The sequence below is a fragment of the Macrobrachium rosenbergii genome, chromosome 3, assembly GCF_040412425.1.
Source record: "Macrobrachium rosenbergii isolate ZJJX-2024 chromosome 3, ASM4041242v1, whole genome shotgun sequence".
NCBI classification, from domain to species: Eukaryota; Metazoa; Arthropoda; class Malacostraca; order Decapoda; family Palaemonidae; genus Macrobrachium; species Macrobrachium rosenbergii.
The window spans coordinates 60,578,219-60,602,981 of NC_089743.1; the positions used below are offsets into that span (position 1 = coordinate 60,578,219).

General features: G+C 41.7%; 1 protein-coding gene across 1 annotated transcript in view; it reads right to left on the reverse strand.

Annotated features, from left to right (window-relative positions):
• The window catches only part of LOC136851461 (protein O-mannosyl-transferase TMTC4-like), a 180,895-nt gene that overhangs the window by 11,126 nt on the left and 145,006 nt on the right, over window positions 1-24,763 (reverse strand). The window contains 5 exon segments of the mRNA XM_067125562.1: window positions 4,768-5,064; window positions 6,737-6,885; window positions 7,024-7,089; window positions 11,296-11,324; window positions 11,327-11,387. Of these exon segments, the coding sequence (XP_066981663.1) occupies window positions 4,768-5,064; window positions 6,737-6,885; window positions 7,024-7,089; window positions 11,296-11,324; window positions 11,327-11,387 (602 nt within the window).

The window sequence follows — 24,763 nt, forward strand, 5'->3', positions numbered from 1 at the left end:
GGCTTAAAGAATAGACAGCATTGTGTCTCCTGTAGCCTACATGACTGCCTCAACTTCTCACTCTCTTCACCGCGAGGAATGCCGCTGAGCAACATCCTTAAGAGATGCAGAGTGAGAGGCCTGCAATGACTAAACATCAAAACTCTGAGCATTACGCCCAAGCCCAAAGTAGGAAATCAGCTGAGAACTTTGACGCCTGAAAGAGCTCTGTGAAGATCGTGGAGGTCCTTATTGTCAGACAGCTAATCCTCTGTGTCTGAATACAATCGAAGTGCATGTCTGATAACACTTGATAGTCGGAACTGCTATAATGTAGCTTTTCTTAAGTAAAGAGAAAATCCGCAACCTGGCTCACAGTGATAGAGGAAGAGGAAAGCTCTTTCTTTCTAAGCACTAACTTCGAAGGTTGCTCACTGCCAGATATATCCTTAGATGAAGAACTTGCCCTAGCGACGGCCCGTGCTACCCACACAATAGAAAACCCTTCGCTCTGACCGACCAAGTTTCTCAAGTAGTCTGAAAGCAGCTGTTCAGAGCGTGGGAGATTCAAAGATATCTCGTGAAGTGGGTTTGTATGAGCAGGCCTGTTTCAAAGGAAGGGTCCTCTGAACGCTCTACCAACCAGAAGAGAAACTCCGAGAACCAGTGGTCTGAATACAAAACGTGGGATGAGCGCTGTCCGCCCCTGTGAGGCCGCGAATCTCATGATGACTTCTCCTAGAATTGAACGGGAAGGGCATGGTAAACATCGATTCCGGCCCAATCCCAGGAAGAGTAATCATTCACTGCCCCAGGGTTTGAGTACAGAGGAGCTTTATAGGAGGAGCTCCTGCCGTTCTTGGAGGTCGTAAATATCCACAAGATGCATGAATTCTAGCCTCTGGTGGGTCTTGGCAAACCTCCTGATGAAGGGTCCATCTCGGCAGGAGTTGATGCGCCTAACAGAGCAGGTCTGTTCTAACATTTTCGACCCTGCAACAAATCCTGTGAGAATGAATACAAGTGTAGCACAGGCTCAAAGAATAATCTCTTTGCAAGGCTAACAGGAACAAGTAGTATTGTCCGAGTTTGCAGGAACTACACGATTGCAAACTTGACTCAAGGAATTGGCGAGCCAAAAGATAGCCGCCAAATCTTTGAAGTCGATGTGCTGAGACACCTGTTCCCTCTCTCCAGGTTCCCACTTTCTCCTCTAGGTGCTCTCAACCCGTTGACGAATTCGGGCCGGGAAAAACAACACTAGGTTGGGGTTCAGGTTGAGGAGATCCCTTCTGCAATTCCGCTGATCTAGCCACCACCACAGATCTTCTTATACAAGGAAGAATTCTCAATTCCTTCAAGTCTTCCTTGCTTTGTCAGTTCCTCCAACAAAAGAACTGGAAGAGGCCTGAGATGCAGACCTCAGAAAACAAACTTCTCCAGCGAGGAAATGGTCCCAGCAGACTCATTCCTTCCTCTGCCCAGCATGTTTCTCTTTTCCAAGAAGGCCAAACTTTCAGACATAGAAGTTGCCGCTTCACGGAGACGCTATAAAAAGCCGCTGAATAGATCTGCAACTCGCACACAATGGACAGGAGGGATCAGGCTGCTAATTTCTCCACAGACCAGAAGTCCCAGGATCACGAGCGAGCGCCAACCAGCGTCCCAGATACCGCTTCGACGACTCAAGCAACCAGCCGCCCAAGTAGAGTGAGATCCTGATGCGCGACAGATGCAATTGCATCGCAACGCTTTTTCATGAGACGAAACACCGGAGCAAAATGTGATGCTACGAGCATCTGGTGTTCCAGGCGGTCAACCATTCAAGTACTGACCAGACCTAACGTTGCTTTAACTTTCGCTTGATCGGACGAGAAGCGTGTGTTTTCAACGTGGTATGGTCAAAGCAGTAGAGTCCAAAGCAGAGAGCCCTGAACTGGTACGCCTAGTCTCCCCAAGACAAATCTGGGAGATACTTCAACAACGTGGATGAATTGGGTTGAAAGATAAGTATCTGAGATCCAAAGATACCATCCAATCCCCTGGATGAAGGGTCTTAGTATTGATCATGTAGGTCTCCATCTCTTGAACTTTTCCTTCCGACCAAGTTGTTCTAATTTGCTGACGCCCAAGACGGGTCTCCAGCCCACTTGAAAGTTTCTGACTAGAAACAATCTGTAGTAAAACTCGGGGGAACATCAGTCTAAGATTTGTTCTGATTGCTCTAACATCTGTTCGAAAGAGGTCACAATTTTCTACACTGACAGGAAGGCAGTTGGGAACAAAAACAAAAGAGGAGACAGAAGTAATCCACACCTCTCTAACAGTAGGAAGGACTAAACGCCTGCCCTCTTTCTACTCTTTCCAGGCTTGGTAGCAAAATGAAGCCTGGTTGCAAAGGAGTCTGGAGACAAGGGAGTCACTTGCCACTCTTGAAGTGATACTCCTTCAGGAAAAACTCTCCTCGTGGTGCGGGTCTCTGTTGCTTCCCAGAAGCCCTTTGTTATGCAAACATTTAGCTTTCAAGCATTTTTGGGTCTGAGATTGGTGTGTTAAGTATGAAGGAGATGGTTTGAATGTCGATAACTTTAGTTTTGAGGAAACGATGTTTTTTTTTTTTTTTTTTTTTTTCTTTCTGTGTATTTATTTGCTTGTCAAGCACAGTTTGATGTTTTTATGACATATAATGAAAAGCTAAAAATAGACCTGCAAAGCAATATAACTGCTAAATGAAGCTAAATGGCTTTAGTGTCAAAACACGTGCTGGAGGCTGGCTGAAGCGCGACGTGACACGGTATTACCAAGCTCTGAGCCATGCTACTGACTGACTGCCACTGACTGCCCTAAGTGCAATCCTGTCTTCGTTGGATGCGCACTCAGTGTCCTGAAGAGGGTAGTTGTGCGACTGGCGATGAACAACTGAGCGGGCGCCAACACAAGACTTGAAGTTACACGCGGCGCGAGCGAGCCGCCATGGCTGACGCGCGAGGCCTTCGGAGGCAAGTACTAGAAGAGAGCATAGCGCACATGCTGCTGGCCGCTGCAGTGGTTAGCTGAAAGGCCAAGGGTAGGCGCCGCGAAGCGTGAGAAGACGAAGAGCGGGCAAGACGCGCCTCATGCCAGACAAGAGAAAAGGCCAACACCTCAACTCGGGAAGACGAATATGAAGCCACTAAACACTCTCTCTAGACTTACACAGACGCCTCTGTATCGCTCCCAAGCAGGAGACGAAGGTGAAAGTCTGTACTTTAACAGGCAGATTCGACTTGAAAGGTTCAAGAGAGCATCCAGAATGCTGCTGTTGCAAACTCCAACAAAATCACGCGCTGGAGTAGCCACTCTCTCGGGAGAAGGGATGAACCTGAGTAGAAGGAAAAGGGCTTAGAGACGAGTACTTCCTCTCCACAGGGAAGAAGTTTCAGCCCTTGCCTTAGCGCGACAGGGGTTTAGAGTGATCATTCAAAACACTTTATTCTCTTCTGCAGAGGAATATCCACCCAACTTTCGGGAAGAGTACAAACGTTTGCAGGAAGAGGACGGAAGCGCCTCCTTCTCCTCTAAGCTTCTCTTAAGAGGGCGAGTCCAACCGAGAGCTCCAACCCTGCCAAAGTGTGGGCGGGAGGACGTGGTCGGAGGACGCAGAAGCAATCCTCAGGATGCGTGTTTGCTACCCATCCCTGGCAGCCTGGGTATATTACCAGACCCGGCCGGGCGGGACGCCAGATCGGTGGGAAGCCCCCGAATTCCCTATGCGGCTTTCGACATGCCTCCTGGTCCCTGGGAGTTCGACAGAGGTCCAGGCCTAGAGGTTATTTATAGGGCCGATCTGACGCCCCTCCACAACACTAGGGCAGTTTAGCACTAACACTATGCTGCTTGAATTGCATTCACTTTAGTTTCAAGAGCACGCATTGACTCCACACGAGCCAGGGAATTACCTTCTGCAGCAAATAAAACTACAGGGTTAGCAATAATTACTGCAGGTTGGTCATAGTAGGAGAAACCCTGACTGTCCAACTAAGGATGCACTCTAGAGGAAGATTTCTCAGCCTATCACGCTCCAATTTAAGCATTATAGGGCTTCATATTTCTTCCACTACCCTCAGACACCACACATTCATTCATCGATTATCATAGAGCATTGAACAATTTCTTACATAGCATACATAAAGAGTGAGGAACTACTGCAGTCTTCGATAGGCCTCACCTTCACATTCACCTGCCATACTATAGCTAGAGGTAAGACATCTTAATTATAAGAAAAGTCAAAAGCAAAATCAAAACGGTCCACAAAGAGCGTATGCTAAGTCACAGATCCAGTCATCACCAAAAAACAACCAAAATACTTAAGTGACAATAAATTCTGAAACTAAAAGGGCGGAGGAACTGACAACAGGTGTTGACAGTCCAAGCACAGAGAAAATTGAATAGAAAATGGAATGGTTTCTGATATTCGCCTCTCCCAGCGCGGAATGGGTACTGATCCACCTGACCGGTGCACTGCAGCCAGCGAAATTTGAAATTTGTCGGACTCTTCGGAGAATACAGCTATATATATCTGGCAGGTAAGTCTCATGAACAAATGGTACTTGCAAAGTAATGGCTTGTAATCTGTTCACTGTACAAGTGGACTTTAACATATATTTTCTTATGCTAGCAAACAAATTTATTACTTGATAATAATCTATAACATAATGCCTAAATACATCATGTGCTACTATACACACTCACTACATACTGACATGCATCTCCTAAATGAATGAAGTAAATCATACGTTTTATACTCACTTTAGGGCTTTATTTGCTACTTCTATAGCTGGCTGATATAACCCTTGAGAATCTAGCAGGATCAGCATATTTGTCCAAGCAACTGCTAATGATGGTTTAAGAGTGGTTGCATTTGTCCAAGTCATAAGTGCAGCAGTGTGATCTCCTTTTTCCAAGTACAGATTACCTAAATTATACAAGCAGTCAGGATATACCTGGAAAGGTAAAAAAAAAAAAGTTACCGGTAAGAAAAGGAGTCTCATTATAAATAAATCATAAATAAAATCTTTACACCTGTAAAAGATACAACCTTCTGTCCTGTGGTCAGTATGTCAAATAGTTTAACCCTACCATCAAGTTGAAACTCTCAACTCTCACTGAGCTGGCCTGAATGGTTTGGTTTTCCATATTATAACGTTCCTCAAAACTAGGATAACCGAAATGTTGCATTCTGACAGATTTTGTTTGAGAGATTTCTTGCAAAAACTTGCATTTGGTGATGGATGAAACTAGGCAACTGTGACAAGAAGTACCTGTAATTCATTAGTTAGGTACATATGACATCGCACGTGGGAACTTAGCCCATGTGTAGGTTTTGTCAACTGTCCATAGGTCAGATAAGTGTGACCTATTCAAAATTACTTAATTTTCAACATGATACATATCATGCAGTCTGTTTATTCTAATTTGTTACTAACATGTCATTGTTTAAACAAAATATGCTATTTATTAAGGATAATGGGTTTCAGAGAGATTAAAAAGCCACTCTAGGGAACAGCTAAAATTGATTGAGGCAGTTGATGCAGCTCTGGCTGCCTTAGTACGTTTATTTATTTCATTTAACACCTTCATGGCTAGAGATTCAACAAAAGTTTCATCACAAGAATATTTCTTCAAATTTGGCCACTCAAACTTTCTGATATTCCACACAAAAACCTCCAATTTTACCTGGCAGAGGCCTGTGGAGGCCACCACCTTGGCCTCTAAAGTTTTAACTAAAGTTCCTGAGATCACCCCCCCCCCACAATCTCTATGAAACTCAAACGTATCCTGAAGCTGCAGAGAGTTTTCCACAGTCCCTGAGACTACAGTCTCTAATCATTCTTCATCTCAGTCTTTGTTGAGTTTCTTGATTGATTTTTTTGATGGCAAATTGTGCAAGCTCCTTATCATGTCCTTGATTGACTCTTCAAAAAATTTGTAGCCTCCATGTCCCAAGGTTACTACTCCACTGGCTGTGTCTAGGTCATTTATTCACTTTATCCATTCACCTACCACTGGGCCCTCAGGTCTCCCCCATTGCTCTTGGGCTCCTAGAAGGGGTAGGTTTAATCTCTCTAAAGATTCTGTTTAGCTGAAAGAGGATCTGAATGAAGGTAATGCTGCAGACCTGCATGCTCTGCCAGATAGCACTTCATTTGCTAAGATCCTTAACTGGCTCTACAACATCTTCAATATCTAGTACCCTGCTTGACCTATGCCTAAGCCCCAATGCCACCCTTCATTATGATGAAGCTTTTGGTTCCAAGAAAAACTCTGCAACAGATTCCTGTGAGCAGTTCTAGTCCTAGGTGCTTTGGTTCCATTCTAGTTTATGGTTTTCCTTCTGCCAAGACAAGGCATTTCTCTTAACTGTGTATGAGTGTTGAATGCAAGCTTTATGTACTGTCTACTGGTCAAAGTCATGATGAAGAAACAGGACACAGCTTCATAAGACCTCTTCAAGCTCCTGTCTTTGGTAAGGTTATGCTTTCTGCATGTGACACACATTGTTCCTGACATCTTTCCAAGCTGCTTCTCAACCCTGATTTTCTCATCTCCAGATCTCTTCTTCCAGTCAGTGACATGGCGCCATGACACTGGACAGATAGCAAGCTTCATTTATTCATCAAGATGTTTTGCCCTTTCTCTACTTTGTGTAACTCTGATCCACAGCCTCAAATTCTGCCTTGCCCTTGCTCAGAAGGTTAAGAAATATCTTCTTATAAACCTTCTGCCAGGGTTAAGGTGACTGGAGTCTAATGTGTGCTGATCCTTGTGTTCTGGAGATACTCTGCTGTGTCTGCCATACGCCATTTCTTGATGTGGGCCCTCTCCTGCTTTCACAACCAATTGCCTTTGGCTCCCACCCTTACAATCCTGTGAAGATACAAGTTCTTGATAAAGGGGTGATCACAATGCTACAAAAGGTCACCACTGATATGATTTTGCAGGAGTCTCTGGAGTTCTACAGTTGTCTCTTTCTTATTTCAAAGTCTTCAGCAGATAGGGACTCACTGGAAGTTTAACTCTCGATGAATCATATTGGCACGTTACTCGCCAGTTGTAGTAACAGTGAGGAAACTGTTATAAGGAAAATAGAGAAGACTTATACAAGATCAATGGTAGCTGATGCAGCTATCTTTCTAATAATAATTTGCTTGAGAGAAGGTCTTACCCCAACAATAATAATAATAATACACACACACAATAATAATAATAATAATAATACACACACAATATTGTTCCTGTAATAATACAGGTAATACGTACTAATTTTCAAATATTAATACTAATAATAATATTGTACCTGTAATAAATAGTACATAAGATTAAATAATAACTCAGAGAGAGAGAGAGAGAGAGAGAGAGAGAGAGAGAGAGAGAGAGAGAGAGAGTAAAGAGAGAGAGAGAGAGAGAGAGAGAGAGAGAGAGAGATCTATGGTGGAGAAGCAGGCTTTAAGTTTGAATTGGTAATGTGTTGGTTTTTCTCCTTTAGATACAGAGTGGGAGGGACCTCATTATAAACCCTCCCATATTAGAGACCTCATTATAGTGATCCTCCAGATGGCTACTGGACAGTCCCTAAACCAGTTTTCTCACCTCCCTATAGCCATGCCGATCAGAAAAGATACATATTGAAATGATATTAAAGTGATATTGAAATTACATTAAAATATTAAAAAGATGTTGAAAGTATAGTAAAATGATAATAAAGTTTTTTAGGATGATAGTTTAAGGTATATTTGGTGTTTGAGCTATTAAAATAGGTAGTTATAAGTGTTTTTCGAGGGGGGGGGTCTTTGGTGTTTGAACCATAAAATAGGGCTGTTACAAGTATTTAGAAGGGGGTCCTGACTATATATGATCTTCGCATTCACGGGTGGTTAGAGGACCCTAATCCCGCAAATACTGGGACGACTTGTACCCACTTTACACTGTGTCATCACTGAAGTTTCTTCTTTAGATGTGGATGAGCTTTCAGCTTGTGAAGAGCACTCTTCTTCCTCACTATCACATATAAGATCACCGAATCAGAGTGATGATAATCAGAAGCCAATAGTATTAGAATTTCAATGTCCAAAGAAAGCAATTTGATGACATATTCACTGTATTTGACCTCAGCACAGACTAAATGACTAATTATGATATACAGTGGGTACCTGCTACATCGCATATCAGCAATCGTTGGTTCAGCTAATCGCTGGTTTTTCTGTGGAGCCATCTCCAAGTATATCGCAGAAAATTCACTAATTCAAGAATTTTTTCACAGAGCAAAATTCGCTATTTATTGTATTTTCATTTTATTTTCATGACTAAATACATTTTTTATGATAAAAAAATGATTTACTAATTTTCAAATTTAAATATTAATGTAAGTAGCAAAATATCAATAAAATGCTAAATTAAAATCCCACAAATTCACAAAACAGCTTACCAATGTACAGAAACACCACAGTTCAACTAATCAGTATACAAATCTTTTAATGCAAAAACAGCAAAAATTCAATAAAACTATTTCACTTACAGAATAAACTACAATATTGATCTATTATCATAAAATGTATAAAAAAAAACTTGTCTTGACATCTATAATTGTTTTTATTGTAAGTGGGTGTTGCCATATTTTTTCCTTTCTCTGATTTACTAAACCACACTTCCTTAAAAGTTTAGTAGTTGACGCTATGATTATCACGCATTATTACAGTACACACGAGAATATTTTATCACTATTGATGTTTCATCTCTAATCACCATAAAAATATTTAAAATCCGAATTTCATATGTAAGCAACACAAGGTTACTGTTATTCTCCTCCCCAGCCTCGCTGCCAAGGTTCATCACCAACTGCTAAGTGCTGAGATATTATTAGTAACACCAGTTCCTCTCTCTCTCTCTCTCTCTCTCTCTCTCTCTCTCTCTCTCATTACTGCATCATAAACCTTTTGAAAACAATTCCATTAATAAATTCATGTCTTTTAGCAATTAAAAAATTATTTTCCTAATTCTTTCGGTAGTAGTGAGCCTCAATCGCCTGATTCTCAGGAATGTAAAAATTATAAATGTGGGAAGACTGTTTATTTTACACACATTATAACAGACCAAAATAAAAATACTGGATTCTGTAAGTGAAATGACATATTGATGTGTTTACATTCATACTAACATTTGAAAATTAGTATATCATTGTAACATGTACATACACAAGATCATAAATGTATTCATTCACAAAAATACTAACACAAAAATATGTACGAAGATTGCTGTGATGTAAGCAAGCCTACTGTTTCATTCGTACATAAGTAACTGTACAGTATGTACTAAAAGTAGTTACTGTACATCGTTCTACAAACTACCCATGTATTTTAGATACGCTCTAAACTCATCCTAAAACACTTTACTGTACTGTAATATCATTTCAAAATCATCTTACCAAACAAGAAAAATCAATAAAATGCACAGTTATGAGTACACTGCGAGTTACTACAATTTCACACAGTCTCTCAGCTAACACTTAAAGTGACAGTACATAGCTGTAAGCCATAGTATTCTCCTATATATTTTTAAGGCTAATGTTGTAAGATGACTTTGAAATATTAAATTTATTTTGTGATGAAAATTTAAAGTATATTTGGTGTTTGAACCATTAAAATAGTCAGTTATATGCATTTTTAGAGGGGGGGGATACCAACAATGCGGATTTTTGCTTAACGTGGGTAGTTGTGGTCCCTATCCCCTGCGATTACCGGGACCCACTGTACTTGATATTGAGTCACGAAATGTGTGTGTATTGCCACGTCATAATAACCAACTTTAGACCAGTGGTTAAAATTACCCTTCGGTTGTTGAAGGTATAAACGCTATGTCTCGTAGAGCAAAAAGCTAATTTCAGTTTCTTTTTAGTTCAATATACATCTTGGTTAATTCGAAAAAGTCAAGAAGAATCACGTTTGTTAGGGAAAAATTACAGAAAATAAATACATCTGAAAGTGAAATTGTGATCAAAATGACTGCTTAGTCGTTCTAGTGTTAATAAAAATTGAAACATATTCCTTGTGCATTTCCAGCCACTCATGCCTTATCATACATAATACATACCATACAAGTAATACAAGGATAAGCCTTCTACCTGTTTGTCAAGAGATCAAAAGACAATATATAGTTTTCAAATACTGCAAGGTTATCAACAAAAACGCAACCAGAAAGTTTTTTGTTCCCGTCTGGTCCCCAATGAAACATAAATACTGTATAAACAATGGGGTATCAGTAAATATTGAATGTTATTTTATGTTTTGTGTACTGTTTGTATTTTTATTTTTTAAAATTTACTAGCTTAGAAAATATAGTTGCTCCTGTTTTTTTAGGTTCCATTTAATTATGGATTCTGGTGGTTCCAAGACTACATCTCATTAGTAAATTCTACTATTTTTTTCATTTTCTGGTTGACTTTGTAAATACATAAAGGATAAAGTATACCTTTTTATGTATACATATTATATATGTAGCTTGCTATGTTACCACTTAATTACAGTATTATACATTGCAATGAGTAATCTGTATGTCATAGTAGGTCTGTGCCTCTACTGGCCTCTGTGTATAATTTTTGTATGAAGAAGAAGAAATAAACATCTGTCTATCCACCCATCATACATATTCAGGACTATACATGTACAGTCAACTCAAGAAGAAAAATTCATTGTATACAATAATAACTAACTAAAATGGAGGCAGTTAATCTGTACATATGGTGTATTGCCATTTTAATATTTTACAAGACATTTTTCAGCATAGGTTTTCCTCCTATATCTTATAAAAATACAAAGAAGTCCACACCTGCAAGTCACAATGAACCAAACACATGATTAAATGCTAACACTACTTAAGAAATAATAATGTTCAAAGGAATTCAAAACTAACTTACTGAAAAAAGTACATCTTCTGACCCTTTTGTAAATGAAAATGTATCGGAATACTGTACAGCTCTGGGCCCTTGATAACTATCAAAATTCAATACAAGAAAAATTTCATACCTCATTAATGAAATTTAGATAGTTTCTAGCTTAACTAACATTAACCAAAATAAAAGTCTAGCAGCTCAAAAACTTTCCTTAGTTGTAAGTTCTTTATTTGGCTAACATAAAATATATTAATAATAAATTGAAAAATAAAATCTTGAAAAACTGTGGTCCAATAACTGCTTACCTAGCTTTCTCCTGTATAAATTTCAGTTAATCTCATTGATCTGTGTAGATGTAAGGTAACTATTCAGATGGATACCTCCTAGGAAGCCTGCATAATACCTAAATTCATCCATGCCATGCAAAGTCAGGCCAGAGAGGGTAGCCACAAAGCAGGTGGGAATGCCTAGGATGACCTTGATCCTGTGTCAAAGAAATAATTTCAGAATTTTAAAAATCAAGCGTATTATTTCACTAATCATTATGCTGTTGGCCCATCTTAAATCTTTTTAAAATTATATACAATTGTCCCTCAGTATACATGGGTAATACATTCCTAGACCCCCCCTCCCCTGTGCAAACCCTGGAACTGTGCATGATCCTGAACCCCTTATGTAACAGAGAACTATACATTATGCTGATCATACAAACAACCCATTTGTGCCCATAAAACTACTATATATCCCTTATAATAAACCATTTTTGGTTATACAATGCAAAGAATTAAAAAAAATCATGGATACAATATTTTTTATACAGTATAGTTTTTAATAATAAAAATTTATGATTGGGTATATACCCTACTGTAAAGTGCATAGATTTAAATAGGAATTAGCCTGGGGGGGGGACCATCTTGTATTATCACTTTATTGTCATTGTTCTGTGATGGAAATTATGACAAAAACACCAAAAATAAAAAAATGAGAAACTGAGATGGAAAGTGTGTGTGTGTATGTACTGCATGTGGCACAGAGCAGTTTCAATGCAGTATTGTAAATGTAACTCAGCCTAATATACTTGCAGTAGTAAAACTGAAATGCTGCAGCATTGCTTGACACTTTGTTTTGATTGTGTTTTCACTTGTTGGTACGGTATGATTTGAATTTTTAGAATTTGTTTTCCAGTTTAATTTTTTTTTATATATAACTGTCTACTGTTACCCCTTTATACTGACTGCCAACTGTGCTATACACATGGGTCTCTTTTGTTAGTACGAGTAGGTTCTCAGTCCTACCAGATATCCATAAACTTTTACAAAAGCAGTTAACATTACAGTCAACACCTGTGAATAGCTAAAATCTGCAAATACTTAAACCTCCTAAAACACTGGCAACTGCCTCTATTTTGAGAGTTCAAAACACCACAAAAACCTCTCTGAGTATGAGTTGCTGATTTATATATATAAAATGCATCTGGGATTCCTGTGTGGGCATGGCATTATTCTGCCTTCAACAGACTATGAACTAAAACCCCATTGGATGTGCCATATGCATTCCAAATTCCACCCATCTACTAAAGGCTTTGTCTAAACATGGTGTGAACTATATCCTTATCTTCTGAGTATGCCCATTAATGTTAAATTATACATAAATATTACTTATAAATAAATTGTTAACTATTTTTTTCTTTTATCACTTGCTAACAAAGGTCATCTATTTGGGAAGCATTTGGTTGTAAAATCGCTCAGATAGTGAAACAAGCATGAAATTTGGCACAAACATTCCTAAGACTACTTTCTCTTAGAAAAAAGGGCGCTAATAATTGAGGGTCCAAGATGGCGGCTATTTTCAAAATGGCCGCCATCTATGTTGAGATCTGTCTATTTGGGAGCACTATTGGATGAATATGCCAGTTTTTTTTTAAACTCCGACTTTAGGTTATAAAAATGTTCCATACCACACATTTTATTGAAAACTTTACTAAAATGAATTGAAAATCCAGACATGACAAACATGTTGCTATAAAAGTTTTTTCTATCCACAGCTAGCAGACATAGAGACCAACTTGTTTTTATTTAATGGTATATTCATGTGATTGGGGGGGACAGTTTTAACTAATATGCTATTTCAACTGAAAATAGTAAATGGTATGGTCACATACAATACTGTGTCTAAGATCAACTATAAAAAGAAAAGAAGAGAAATACTGACTAACGCAACTAATCTATGTATAGGCCCTCAACCTACACCTTTGAAAAATTCGAGGATAAGAAGGTAGGTATAGCATGACACGCTGGATGCCCAAGCCAGATTATCTACTGAAGAGAGGCAACATTTATCTAGACTCTCACATTTGCAAGTGCACAGAGCTGTGCAGGAAGACCCAGCCTGAGGAGCACTTGCACCTTTCCTACAGCCAGTTTTGCATCCACATTGGTGTTGTTGGCAACTCTTGGCTAAGGGCTGCAGTTGGTTGTCCAGGAGTGACTTGCCACTTCACAGACTTTCTTTGCCATCCCCACTCAGCAGGGTTTTCTGGCTGGCTGACATCATTGGTGGTTTGCCCCACACACAACTGTAAAGCCTGGTACGCAAAGCACGCTGGTGCTGGAGAGTTCTGGGTTGGTGGAATGGTCCCATACCCTCTGGTTTTCTGGGCAAACATATCAAGTCTAGCCTCATCCACAGTGCCAGCAGTGCTGGATCTTTCACACATAGGCATGACAAACCTCCAGACCTTCAGGGTCACTCTCCCTTCCACTCTGAGAGGTAGTGACTCAGTTTGAGAACACAGTGAGGCCTCTGGAAAGATGTTCCATGTCTGCCATGTCTTGCCCTTGCCCGAAGGCTGATACCTGTATCACAGCTCAGAACGCATGGAAGAAGAGCATGCCATTCACCTTCTCCTGCCCAGAGAGTTGCACAGGTCATGCACAGCAATCCAGCGCAGGCCTCTGCCTTGGGCCAATGCTGCCACCCATAGCTTCTCTGTCCCTAGATTGTGGAGAGTGGAGAGCACTGACTGCAACGACAAGAAGATCTGTGTCATTTGTTTTAACTGATGGTCTCTGTTCCATGTTCTGTATATTTGGTATGAGAAAGATGCGTGTCAGCTTCTCATGAGAGTGCACTTCTTTCCAGTCTCGAAGACTGAAGCTCGCTGAGTGCCGAGGACAGCAGACTTTTCGTGGTAACAATGACAACATTTGTGGCAGGACATCTGGGCAACTTTGTCTGCCAGGAACTGGAACAACTCTGTCTTGTTGGCATCGTGGTTCAGGAAATTGCGCCAGTTGGATGGAATTGTGTTCTGTTCGTCACTTTGCGCTTCCTCCTTGACCACGTGCTGGAGCCTGGTCTCAGCTTGAGGCTGGATGTATTGTATACATCAAATACAGATGTGATGATGTAAATTGTTACAGGATTGTATCACAGGCAAGAAGTCGCAGCGTATAGCCTCAAAGGTCTTTCCTTTCTTTGGTATGGCATGGACCAAAGCTGATCCATTCTACAATGAGGACATCAGTCTTAAGCCCTTGTCTTCAGCGTGTAACATGATGACCTCCAGGACCGAGGTCAGCTGGAGACTTGACATGTGTACAGCCTACCACCCTCACTAAGGGAAGTTGGGAATGTTTGATTTCTGTTGAAGAATTCTGCAGATCACATTCATGGCTCTGACAGGATATTATAAATAGCTTTGAGAAAAGCTGGAGTAATCCTCCTTCAGAAGTTTCTGCTTTGACTGTTCTACAGAGCAGCCTGCCTGAAGAAGTCAGTCTGTTCTTCTTTATCGCTCATGAAGGAGACTGCATTGTTTGCCAAAGAGTCTGAAAACTTCTAAATCGTAGTGCGGCCTCTGTCAAGGTGTGTCTGTAGAAGTTCTTGCTGAGCTGGTGGGCAAATGTCTTTGTTGTCAATGGAACAGATCCTGGCTTTCTTCCTGAAAAGGACTTCCTAAGTGTTGCAAAGCCAATGACAGCTTTCTGTTGACTCTTCCAAGAATGTCTTCAGTACATGAGGTGTTTGTTCATGGTGTGTTGTCTGCTCATTAAATTCCTTACTTTGAACCTCTGTTTCAGGAGGCAGACACCAAGCGGATGATCTCTGGGCCAGCCACTCATCCATCTTCTGAGTGCTGACGGATCTTCAGTCAGCCCAATGGTTCGCCATCAGCTCTTTATAAAGGCATTGGTCTGCTCATATGAGCTTGGTCAAGAGCCATTGCAGAACTGGCGACTGGGTCTTGTGCACAACAAAGTTGCCAGCCTGAACCTTGTGCAACTCTCTGTGAACTCTAGGTACATGTCCTGAGGTGAATAATAGGCAGCCAACGAAAGCATAGCTCTGTGGCCATATTGCTGGAAAAGAAGTAGGGCATCAGCTCATGCAATGCCTGGCAGACAACACAAACTCCAGTTTGTTTTTCTACTGTCAATATTGATTGGCACTACATTCTGCCATGGATTTCACTTTTGATTAAGGCCTGAGGGTTATCCTTTACCACCTTAAACAAAAGCACACACCCTGTATGGGATTCAATCCAGGTTCGGCCCCCTACACCTAGCCCTATCATTCATCCAGTGCTACGAAGTCCTGCAGATCTAAAGCACCATCCGGTAAGTAAGGCTGAACCATCATCATGTACAGCCCCCATACCCTGGGTCTGCCTTCCACACTGGCAAACCTGTTCACATTCAGGTGCTGCCATCTAACTATAGCTGGTCTGGGGGGCTGTTAGAAAAGCATTTGGGAGGCTCAAACTAAACTATACTACAAACTACTAGTCTAATATAATTGCTAGGATTAGTAAAGCTGGATTAGCTGGCACTGAACCCCATGCTGAGTTACACAGCAGTGATGTCACCAGTGTGCCCTGCTGTGTGCAGACATGCCACTCTTTTACATTTATTAATTTTCCTTCAAAATTGATGAGTTATTCAAAGAGATGGCCTCTCATTAGGATCTAAAACCACAGAAACCAAGATCCATGCTTAAAACGATAATTGTTGTTCTGACATTATTTCTCAATATAATTATTGTTTCACCTTTCAAGGCATTATAGCCCCATATTTAAAGGTAAACTGTACTGGAAGCTACAGAAACATAATATTCACAAGAAATAGTATGAAGAGTTCACCATATTGCTAGAGGGAATATATGCTTATTTTAGTAGGGGCTTAGGCCAAAATTCATTTATACTGGTCGCCATCTGAATTTGGGTCACTATTAAATTTTTATGGGCTAGCGCCTTTTCTGATAGAGGGAATTTAAAAGAGTAATTTGTGCAAAATTTATGTTTGTTTTAATTATCTGAACGATTCTTATGAAATATGCAATTATCTGCCGCACTATTTGGGAAGCATTTGGTTGAAGAACCTAACACAATTTAAGTGAAACTGTGAAATACCGTAATGTAATCTCTAGTGCAAGTTTTCAGTACAAATTCATTACTTTAGATAACCTATTTTGTGCATCTACACATTCAAAGACACTCATCCAGTTGGTTCTAGTAGGTTAGTGCATGTACACAGTTAATGACTCCAAATGTCAACTGAATTTACCTTGTGTGTCTGGGCTAAAGAAAAGAGCCATGGAATCAGTGAACACTTTTTGAAGTAATGGGGTTTATATGAAAACAGTTTTGTTTAAAAAAATGACATTGGTTCCACCAAAAATCAACTCAGGCTGAAGGCACAGTTTCTACATCTTAAAATTTGAAAGGGAACTGTGTAAGACCAAGGAAACTCTTGGTAAAAGAGAAGAATTTCTATGGAACCCAAAGCTCCCCAAAGAACATGGGCTAGACTGGAACCACTCTGTAAGGTGTAACAATGGGAGGTCTTGGAAACTTTACACCTTAGTAGCAGGCCTAGTTGGAATGATTAACAGAATTCTGACCTTAGTTTCATCACCTAAGTGGAGTTAATGACTTGTCTCAGCAAACTGGAGAAAGGATATATATTTCCCTGGCAATCTGGTGATGAAATACAAATGAAGTCTCGAACAGCAAAAGCAATAAACTGATCTTCAAATAATGACTGAGAGGCTGGCTCACTTTGCCAGAGATAAGTTAAAAGGAAAAGGAGCTGAGAAGGATTATGGTTACTTGAAATATTTAATATCACCTTGACAAAAGACAAGGTCCATAGAATCCTAATCTTGTAAGTCTCTTGCTGAATCGGGCAAGGAGTATGCAAAAGTCATGCAAGAAACCATGGACAAGAGCTTTCGTTTTAAAAATAGGGTTTGAAATGAAAATAATTAAATGGAGTTTAAACTTAAAAAAATCTCATCAAGAAATCTGGCAAAGAATCTGAAAAATACTTCATAATGAATTGAAGGCGTGAGCCTTCTAAACTTACTGAATGTCACAGTACACAATTAAAAAGATCTGAGATAAAATGTTAATCAAAATTTTTTGTAAAAGAGGACACTGAATGGTCCAAACTTTGCCTATTAAACTAACAACAAAACTTCACATTTTGAAAGAAAATTGATTGAAAGGTCATCACCAGGTCCAGAGACAGTCCTGAATGTCTCAAAAGTTCCTTTTCTGAGAACATTCACTAGAGTACTTCAAACACGCAAGCTTGCACATCTCAAGTTCAACCACTGCCTTCAAAAGAGGCTGTGAGAAAAGTCTCATCCCATCTCAAAAGTGCTCCTGAATGGGTGAAAATTTTATTCTTTACAATGACATATTTACTAATATAGAACAAAAATAGAAAAATACTCTGCTGTCCCCAAATAATCCAAAGTCCACAGACCCTAAAAAGAGGTCCAGTCTATGGAGTTAACTCTAACTTGTTCTAATGAATTTGCAAGAGAAGGTGTGACTCATTCATGGATTTTAGTATAGAAAGTAAAGAATCTTTTGCAAAGGCTGGTGAAGAATCCCTACCTCAGACTCTCTACAGGCCTTGCCATCAATGGAAAGTCAATAGAAAATTTCTGAAAATCGTTAATATGCGAGATAATGGTGACCTCAACATGTTAGGCTGAAATGGGAAGTGGATGACGTGAAATGACTGTGATCAACTAATCTCCTTGTACTCATAATGGGCAAAAGGACACTCTCTTTGCAGAAGCTGATTCAATTACAGCACAAGTTTTCTTCTAGCTGAGCAGACTCAGGTGCCTACTGGAATCAGTACCTTTTCTAGGAATGCAATCTTTATAGTTGAAAGAAATTGAACTTCTTCGTTGAATTGAATAATTAGAGATCTTCCTGGTGTCATGGAACCCTAGTCTTGAAGGACTAGTGGCAGGAACTGAGGAGGTCTGTAAGAAATCTCATTTGTTCTGTGAGCAACTGCACCATTCAAGCAAGAAAGCAAAGTCCACAATATCCAAGTTATCCTCAAATCCATTGGGTCTGCTGTCTGCTGTTCCTCACAGACAATATGTACAGGTGTGGATCAAAAATCAATTCAAATGATATTTACAATAAAATAAAATTCTTGAACATACTTACCTGGTAGTTATATATATAGCTTAAGTCCCTGACGCAGTGAGCAGAATTTCAAAATCTCATGGCAATCGCTGGAGTGTGGTAGTCAGGTGTACCAATTAGTAAAAGCCCTCTTACCTGTGGCAAATTTGAACCATTCCAACTGGTTCCTCAGGATCTTCCGCTCCTAGTCTCAGAGGGGAGGAGGGTGGGAATTTATCAGAGACCACAGGTGGGGGCATGTCTCAAAAATTCTATTTTATTATGAAAATATCATTTTTAAACATCCGACTTACTGAGTTATATATATAGCTTGATTGACACCTTTGGTGGAGGGTCAGAGACAGCCAACATCTTGGAATTTTGCTTATGGGCTAATCAACCAACTTAAGGTTCTACCTGGGTTTAAGGAAGCTGACTCTAAATGAACTCCTCATTATGTCTGGTTTTCCTGAGGGTCCAGTCATCCACTCAGGGGCTGAAGACTCTAGAGCTGCCAACCGTATAACAACTCATGTGACAGACAACCTTATAATACCTTGTCTGGCGCCATATGAATGAACTGATTACCTGACTGTAATCAATGATTGCGGAAGATTGCGCCTCCACCCTACAAACAACCATAAGATTACACAACCTTATTCCAAGGCAAGAATCAAGGGCATCATTTATGGGATTGCAGGGGTAGTCCCTTCCTCCCACTACTGAGCGCAGCCATAAACGGTCCTGCAGTGTGTATGTGCAGCTCGCCATAAAGCGCTTGTACTTGCTTCAAGCAGGTGAGGCAACACTGACTTGCTTCTCCAGAAGGTAGAGACCATGATATTTCATAGGGACCTATTCTGTCTAAAGGCTACAGAGGTTGCAACCGCTCTGACCTCATGGGTTTTAACCTTTAGAAGCTAAGGTCCGTTTCATTGCATTCTGAATGCGCTCTTATCAACTGTCTAATGAAAGTGATACCCATTCTTGTGGACATTGTAGAGAGGGCTTCTAACTGAACAATTAAAGCGCCTCTGACTTGCCTCAGAAATTCCTTCTCTCTGGCCCTTTGTGGTACGCTCTCAGATTTTAATGGACAGAGGGACTTCTAACTCCTTACCTGCGATCTCTGCCAGATTCATAACTCAAAGCCTTGGGCCATTGTGAAGGACGTCTTGGCCTATTAAAAACCCCAGTTGTAGAGAGAGCAGATGGCTTTGCTGCCCTAAACCACACTGGGCATGCACTCACTGACTCCCTTTGAAGGCTCTACAAACCTAAAAATAGAGCTCTCTATTGTGAGATCTTAAATGAAATCTCTGCAAAGGTTCAACCTATTGGACATGAGGGAATTTTAGGACTATCGTGGGCCTAGGTTCCACGCTGGTGAGATCTGACTTTTCTCTTGGTAGTCTCAATGATCTGAGAAGGTCTTGAGATCCTTATTGGCAGACAACCATAAGTTTCTGTGTCTGAAGACAGCTGCCAACATGCTCCTGTATCCCTTACTAGGTCGAGACTGAAAGTTACGCTCTCTTAAGGTAAAGAAGAAAATCCGCCATCTGGGCTAGAGGTACTGAAGAGGACACGGAGTTGTTTTACACCAATCCTCTAAATATCCCACTTTGGGATTGAAGACTGATGGTAGATGACCTCCTAGCTTCATGAGTCATTTAGTTGCCTCCTCTAAAAACCCTCTAGCTCTTAAGTAGTTTTTCGATAGTCTGAAGGCAAAGAAGGCAGACCTTGGAGGCTGGTGATACCTTTCCAAGTGGGGTTGTTTGAGTAGATCTGGCTCTGAGTGGCTGACTGGCAACACCATCCATTCTCGTGACCTCTGTGAACCATTCCTCTTGTTGGCTGTAAGGGACCACTAGAGTCATCCTGGTGCTCGTGGACACAAACTTGAATGAATTTTGGTTTATGATCTTGAAGGGGGAAAAGCGTGAACGCCTACAGGTTGGAACACCTAGTAAGTGAACGTGACTGATGTATGCTGCCTCGGGTCTGGCACACAGGAGAGCAGCACGCCTCCATCCTTCGCTTGAGCTGTATAAGAGGTCTATGCATGGACGACCCCAAACCGCCACACCCTCTGCAGATCTTGGGTGAAGAGGTCCATTCTGTTGCCAGGACTTGACCTTTCCGCCTAGGGACTGTCTGACCTCACATTTCTTTCCCAATGAAACGCGGTCACAATGTCACATTTTTTCTCTTTGGCCCAGATAAGGAGCGTTTATCGCTTCGTACAGTGACCTGGAGTGGTTCCGCCTTGTTTGTTGGATGTAGGCTAACGCCGGCCGTGTTGTCGAGCGGAATTCTGCAATGCACTTCGGTCTTTGGACTGAGCAAACTTTTGAGGGTTAAAATACGCAGCCGCTCCTTTTGACTTCCAGAGGAGCTTCTTGCCTCGGGTCCAGAATCCTGATACTTCCAACTTCTCCCAATGTTGCTCCCCACTCCCGAAACCGACGCGCCGGAGAACAACACTATAGGTCTGGGTTCTTCTGTCGAATGAAAGGCCCTGAAGCTTGACTCGTCGCTCTCCACCACTGAAGGCATTGTTTCATCGCCTCTGAAATGGGGATAATTCTTTTCTCTGAGCTCGTTTTCTCTCTGCCCCAATACCGATTGAGGTGGAATTGGAGTGGGCGAAGGTTTAGTCTTCCTAAGAAAACAAACTGTTCTAGCGAGGAAAGGGTCCCTAGCAGGCTCATCCATTCCCTCGCCGAGCACATCCGTTTCCTCAGAAAGTCCTTTAATTTTACTAAGGTCTGTTCCATCTTGATGGTGACGAAAACTAAAATCTCGAGACTGGAATCTCATCCCTAGATGGATGTCTTGAGATGGGGCTGATGTGACTTCTGCCTGTTTACTAGAAGTCCTAGTTCCGCTCTGATAAACAGATTGTCGCTTAAAGATCCTCCAGACAGTGATTGAAGGAAGGAGTCGAGAAGCCAGTCGTCCAGATACAGAGAGGCCCTGATGCCTCTCAGGTGCAGCATTCCCGCCATATTCGACATCAGTCTGGTGAATCATTTAGCGCCAGAAGCTAGTTTAAGCAAAGAGCCCTAAATTGGAATACTTTCCTTGGAAGACTTAATCTTGTATTTCTGGAGCCCTGGTGATAGGAATGTGATATGTATTCTGAAGGTCCAAGAAACGCCATCCAGTCGTATGTCTGGATCACATAACACTGATTTTGTTGTTTCCATGGTAAACTTCTCTGCTCTTTGTACAAAGGCGTTGAGGGTACTCTTACATCTGTACTTCATCTCAACTTTAGCTCTTAAACTAGAAAAGGCGGGTTGTAAATCCCGCTTAATCCAGATTTTGTATTTTCTCTCTATTGGCGCTCTTCTGCAATAATAAAGAAACTACAAGGAATCGCCTGTGCCTTGACCTCCGCTCTGCATCTGGAGACAGATCTATTGGTTTGTCTGCCAACGGGGCTTCTTAGGAAAGGGATTTTGCATCCATCCTGAGTAGCTGAATGGACCAAGGATCCGCCTCTTTCTTCCATACCTGCCAGAAGTTGAAATAGCCTGCACCCACCGCGCTCAGTTGTGAGAACGCCAAGTCCTGTTTCTTCCCGTCTAGAGGCACTCCTTTGCTGCAGATCTTCTCTACTCCGCCTCTCGAGGAACCTCTACCTGAGGGGTCGAATTACGAAGGGGCTGAGATCCCTGAAACACAGAAGCCTCAGCCTTTACTTCTTAGTCAAGGAAAGTCGTTGGTAAGATTCTCTCGTTGTCTTCTGGATATAAGATCTTGTGGTTTTTCTGAGCTAAGGATGTAGAAACCCTTCAACTAAAAGTCTTGAGGGAAGAGGAGAGGAAAAGGGGCTAAATTAGTTCCGCTTTTGACTGGATGCACCCCATTAGTTGTGGAAAGAGCAAAAGATGGGCCCCTTTTCTTCAAGATTCCTGCTGAGAAAAGCGCCGCATCTGGCTGGCACCGCTTCTGATTCCTTTATCCATACACGACATGGGCATTACAAATTCTTCTTGTCGGTCGTATTGAATAATCCCATCTTCTTCCCAATGCCTCTGGTCCAGTCCAGAAAGTTAAAGACCTCGAAGGCCCTAAAAATTCCTTCGAGGAGGTGGTCCAACTCTGATGTTGACCAACAAAATCTCGTTTCCCATGGCCACTCAAGCATGAATCAACAAGATTCAGAGAAGTCTCCTTGGGAAGAGGTGTGCCCTAAGGTGCGACCCATTCTCCCTGCTTGATAACAAACGCTTCGATCTGAAGCTGGCTTGGCTGGAGGAAAAGCAAAGGCTGCCTTTCCTTGTTCTTTCTTTGAAAGCATCCATTCATTCATCATTTTAAGAGCCCTCTCTGGACGGAGCTGGACAAAACCATCTTCTATAAAAGCTGACTCCTTAGGCGCTCCAAGAGTAAATTCTGGAAGGTGGGGAACGAGAGTTGCTGGAATAAAGTTTTCTAGGGAAACTCGCAAAAAGTTTCATAGGTTTTGAAGTCTGATGAGTTGATGGTCTTTACTATCTTCTTCTTCCTAAACTTCTTCGATATGATCCACAGGGAGACTGAGGGATATCATCAATCTCTCTCTTCTGATTGACCAAAACCAAAGTTAGCTTACGCCTTTCAAAGTATCACCTTGACGCTCGGCGTCCTGGTGTCCAGTCTCAGACGCCTGCGTCTCTACAGCCCATCTTCTTTAGTGATAAAGTATGGCGCCCAGCCTCCTGACGCTGGGCGCCTCGGCTGCTCAGACTTGATGCCTGGGCGCCCTGGTGTCCAACTTCGTGACGCCTGCCGCCCTGGCGCCCAGATTCTTGACGCTCATGCCCCATGCCCAGTTTGACGCCGCGCCCTGGCGCCCATCCTTGGAGCTACTCGGCGCCCTGGCGCCCAGACTTCTGACAATCATTGTCTGCCCAACCTAAGGTCGCTGAGTAACTGGCCTGTGCGACATCTGTCAAAAGCTTCCTCAGGCTGACGTGGAATGATTGGAGGTTTCTTGAATAGGCTAAACATTTTTACCACGCTCGCTGTCCTTACGACCCTGAAGTCATTTGAGAGCTGGCACGCCTGTGCGAGCATCGGGCCAAAGTTTCTCAGGGCGACGTGACAGCCATCGGTGGACAAAAGTCTGCATCCGGTTTTTCTGCAGGGCTGGAAAGACTTGCATCAGGGAAGAGAGTTTCTGCTGTATGTCCTGGAATTAGACCGACTTGGCGGAGCTACCCGTTGCTGGGATCGAAGAAGGAGCCGTAATATCAACTACCAATTCATTTTCTACCGATGAGACGCCAGAATGAAGCTGGACGCCTGTCTTATCATTATCAGCGGAAGCAGACGGCCGCTCGCAAAGTACAACATACTGCCTGCTTTTCACCGAGAGCAATTGTCCGAACTAAGAGGAACGCTTCTGGATCGCTCCAGTGACTACATCCCGGAGTAGGAAGTGCCAAATCCGACGCCGCCTCCACCGGCGAAGTTTCCTTTGAGGGGTCTCGATAGGTAGAGTGAATTGATATTAAAGGATGCTGTAGCTTTCTTTGATTGTATATGAATCAATGGTGATGTGATAAATAGTCATATTATGGCTACGCATACAAACGCGACTGTTAACGCCACATGGTGAGGTGTGGGTGGATATCGCCTCCAAACGCGAAACACCTGAGTTCGACGGGGTGGGCTGATGGAGAGGTCACCAGGCCTTCTCTAGGCTTAATTAAGAAAGGCCAACAGTCCTGATTCCTCGTCCGTCGCTAGGTCTCGAATTCTTCTGTGGACGGTGGACTTATTATCAACTAAAATCTCTCGGTAACATATACAGTGATTATATTACTCGAGGTAGAGTGAATTGGATATTAAAGGACGTTTGTAGCTTTCGATTGTATATGAATCACGCAGATGGATAAATAGTCATATTATGGCTATGGCGACAAACGCACTACAACGGTCAACATGGCATATAAAACGCAAATACCTGGAGTTCGACGGGTGGGTTGAACACTTATACCCTCTGGGCCGGCTGGTTAGTGTGGGTAGTCCCGATATCGCTTCGCTGGTTCGGACTCCAAAACGCAAACACCTGAGTAAATATGCGAAAATATATTACGGGTGAGATGATATTAAAGACGTTTGGGAGATGCAGATGTGATATTCACTTATACAACGCATCTACACGGTCAACATGGCAGAGGTGGGTGGATATCATCTCCAAACGCAAAACACCTGAGTTCGACGGTGAGATGATGGGAGATGTTATTCACTATACACTTTGTGGTGACTGAGTGCTCAGTCCTGATCCCGTCGCTGGTTCGACCACGGACGGTGGACTTATTTTATCAACTAAATTCCTTCGGTAACATATAAGAAAATATATTATTTCCGAGGTAGAGTGAATTGGATATTAAAGGACGTTTTTTAGCTTTCGATTGTATATG